At 59.5% G+C, this 3,779-nt stretch overlaps 1 protein-coding gene across 1 annotated transcript; it reads right to left on the bottom strand.

Annotated features, from left to right (window-relative positions):
* Positions 1 to 362: 362 nt before the first annotated feature.
* Positions 363 to 2,698, bottom strand: RABIF (RAB interacting factor). Its single transcript, XM_066982878.1, has 2 exons — positions 2,426 to 2,698; positions 363 to 1,869 (listed from the first exon to the last, which is right to left on the bottom strand). The coding sequence occupies exons 1-2, from the start codon at positions 2,654 to 2,656 to the stop codon at positions 1,630 to 1,632; spliced, it is 471 nt and encodes a 156-aa protein (XP_066838979.1). The 5' UTR covers positions 2,657 to 2,698; the 3' UTR covers positions 363 to 1,629.
* Between the last annotated feature and the right edge of the window lie 1,081 nt (positions 2,699 to 3,779).

The raw sequence follows: 3,779 nt of genomic DNA, 5'->3' as shown, positions 1-3,779 counted from the left end.
TGACGGCCCACAGCTGAGGTTCGTAACAGAGCAGCCACAGAACAGCCGACGTCTCGGTTGCTTTACCTTTATATTACGGCAGAGCCTTCAAATCTGAAAAGTGCAGGTGCTCGAGCACTGGAAAAGAAAGGACTCGTTTCTCCCTCACCTGCTGTCATCAAGCCAGACCAGGATGCCTTTTGGGATAATCTACCTGAGGCTGTGCCTGCCTTAGGCTCCTGCCACCAAAATGGTTTCAGGAGAGAGACGTGAGGCAAAAGCCTCTCCCACAGCCATGAGGAGCAACATTTTTAATCTTTACCTACGACAGACCTTGATTTGGTGGTGAACAAAGAACTTCATCGCCCCAGCACAATGCCAGCTGCATCAGTACCCGAAGTGTTTATTAGCACAGCATACTGATACACCTGCTGCAAGACATGTTCTCGGGAGATGTGCCTCAATACAGCCACTGTAAAGCTGCTCCGTTATTCACACAAGAGTTTGCAAACCGAGAGTACAAACTGGACCGTGACTGCCAAAAGACTGAGAACTGTGCCTGCTGCAGGCTCCTTCAGTTTTCAGTCAGCTTTGTGCCCATCTTTTAAAAGAGAGAGGCCAGCACTGGATGCAGTATCCCAGCACTGCTCTTGCCAGCTGCTTTTACAGAAGAGGAATCGTCTCCTGACATCTCTGTTTAATACGCACACAGCTGTTTTGACATTCTTCAGCACTGAGACACTCGGTCATCAGATGCTGCTTGTCCAATGATTCAAATCCTTTTCAGGAAGGAATCTCTTCACTCTTCCTTCCTGGACATACCATGGGCTTGCATTTTCTTTATTTGCCATTCTATTAGCGAGCTCTAGCTGTATCTTATTTTATTTCCAAGTACTCAGTTAATATAATCACGTTAGTTAAAATGCCTTACACACGCTTTAGGTGCCATATACTCTTACAGGTTACAGTTGTCAAGTAGGATGAGGTTTTGGAGAACCTAAATGTTAAGGTTTGGGGCAGGGTACATCTCCTCTGAAAATCAACAGAAGATACAGCCTTAAACCCTACAACTGCTTTGGCTGTAATTTAGACAATTTATGCGGCCACCATGATTCAACACAGCAGTCCTCTTCTCCTCTTGCCCCTGTGCCAGCATCCACATTTATAAGACTGTGTCACGAACCAATCAGCCTGAAAGACATCCTACCACACGGAAACAGCTGCCACACGAGGAAGAAGTGACAGAGAGCAGCCAAGAAGGCCCGGGACCACTTCTAGCAACAGTGGCAGATCAAGCTACTTGGTGAAACTGTCACAGTGAGCTGTCCCTGCGGGTCACTGGTGACCTCCCACCAGCGACACCCTCCCCACGTGGGCTCTGGTGAGGAGCCAGCCGTGCCGATGCTGCGTTTCTTGGTTAGTTTATGGATCGGTGCCCTGGGCTGGGGCAGCCAGCAGGGCTGTAAGTCAATAAAGCCATGGCGTAGCCAGGCTGTGGTCAGTCAGGCGCAGGGTGGCCAAGCCGTGTTCACCCAGCTGGGCTTCAGTTCGGCCCCTCGAGCTGTCCGGTAGCGGGGCGGCTGGGCTGCAGGGCTTCCTGGCAGCCAGTGCTCATCACCCCCGTCCCCAGCCCAGGCCGCATTGCCGCTGTCACTCATGTGCCACGCGCTCCAGTGCCACGTAGAAGCTGTCCTTGTCGTCCAGGCAGTGCCAGCCGATGGGCCCCGCCTCGCAGTCGGCGCACACCAGGAACTTGACGTTGCCCACGTCGCGGGTGAAGCCCACGTTCTCAAAGGAGAACATGTCGCGCACCAGCCAGTGCTCCTGCACCACGTCCCCGCCGCTCGCTGCCGCCGCCACCGCCTTCTTCCTCATGGCGGGCAGGAGGAGCTGGGGGGAACACGGCATCACCGCCCTGCCTGCGGGGGCACCACCTCCTCTCTGCCCCCCTATTCCCCCTTCCTACCTCCCTCTGCCCCCCACCTCTCTTTTTGCATCCCCTACTTCTCTGCCCTCCGTCTCTGTCCCCCCACCTCTCTCTCTGCCTCCCCCCAACCTCTCTGCCCCCCATTCCCCTTCTCTGTCCCTCCCCTCTCCCTCTGCCCCCCCATATCCACCCTCTGCCCCCCAAGCCTCTTTCTGCCTCCCTCCCCCTCACTGCCCCCCTATTCCTCCTCTCTGCCCCCCACATCCCCTCTGTGCCCCCCAGCCTCCCTCCGCCACCCCCCACCCCCTTTTCTCCCCCCTTCCCCCTCTCTTCCTGTACTCCCCCACCTCTCTGCCCCATTCCCCCTCTGCCCCCTCGTCCCCCCCCGCCCCCCAAGCCTCTTTCTGCCTCCCCCCACCTCCCTGCCCCCCCTGTTCCTCCTCTCTGCCCCCTCCCCTCTCCCCGTGCTCCCCCCCATCCCCTCCCTGCCCCCCCTTTTTACCTCCCCCCCCCCCTCACCTCCCGCCGAGCGAAGGTGGCGGCGCCGGGCAGCAGCACCCTGGAGCCGCAGCGCTGGCACAGCACCGCCTTCAGGTTCCGGCCCTGCGCGCACACCAGCTCGGCCGAGCCCGGCGCGGCGGGAGGAGAAGGAGAAGAAGGGGCAGGAGGGGAAGGAGCGGCAGGGGCAGGGGCAGCGGCAGCAGGGGACGGAGGCGCCGCCGGCTCCATCCCGGCGCAGGCCGCCGCCATGGCCGCGCAGGCGCGCTGGGGCCGCCACCGCCCTGAGGAGCGGAGCTGGGCAGTGACGTGAGGCAGCGCCGTGCGCATGCGCCGTGCGGGAGGGGCGCTGAGGGGCTGCCCCTCATGTCGCCCCCCCCCCCCCCCTCAGGTCACCCCCCCCTCAGATCATCGCCCCCCGGATCTCCCCCCCCACATCACCTCAGATCACCCCCCTCAGATCATCCCCCTCAGATCACCCCCACACACATCACCCCGCCCAGATCACCCCCCTCAGATCACCCCCCCCCACATCACCCCTCTCACATCACTCCCCCCGTCGAAGATCCCCCCCTCAGCCCGTGTGGCCGCACCCAGAATCACAGAATCGTCTAGGTTGGAAGAGACCTCAAGATCACCGAGTCCAACCTCTGACCTAACACTAAGTCCTCCACTAAACCACATCACTGAGCTCTAAATCTAAACGTCTTTTAAAGACCTCCAGGGATGGTGACTCGACCACTTCCCTGGGCAGCCCATTCCAGTGCCTAACAACCCTTTTGGTAAAGTTCTTCCTAATATCCAACCTAAATCTCCCCTGGCGCAACTTCAGCCCATTCCCCCTCGTCCTGTCGCTAGGCACGTGGGAGAATAGACCAACCCCCACCTCTCTACAGCCTCCTTTAAGGTACCTATAGAGAGCAATAAGGTCTCCCCTGAGCCTCCTCTTCTCCAGGCTGAACAATCCCAGCTCCCTCAGCCGATCCTCGTAGGACTTGTTCTCCAGACCCCTCACCAGCTTTATTGCCCTTCTCTGGACCCTCTCGTGCACCTCGATGTCCACCCGGGGCGCTGTGCCCAGTGCTGGGCTCCCCAGGACACGAGGGACACGGAGCGAGTCCTGAGCAGGGTGCTGAGGTGGCCGGGGCCTGGGGCACCCCTGGGACAGGCCGAGAGAGCTGGGGCTGCTCAGCCTGGAGGAGAGAAGGCTGAGGGGAGACCCATCCGTGTGTATAAATGTCTGAGGGCAGGGTGTGAGCAGGACGGAGCCGGTCTCTGCGGTTGTGCCCAGCGACAGGACGAGAGGCAGCGGGCACAAGCTGAAGCCCAGGAGGTTCCGGCTCAATATGAGGGGCACCTCTGTGCTGTGAGGTGG

Source organism: Anser cygnoides, chromosome 25, assembly GCF_040182565.1.
Source record: "Anser cygnoides isolate HZ-2024a breed goose chromosome 25, Taihu_goose_T2T_genome, whole genome shotgun sequence".
In the NCBI taxonomy this organism is placed as follows: domain Eukaryota; kingdom Metazoa; phylum Chordata; class Aves; order Anseriformes; family Anatidae; genus Anser; species Anser cygnoides.
The sequence above is the reverse complement of the archived record's forward strand: the minus strand, read 5'-3'. Positions and strand labels throughout refer to the sequence as shown.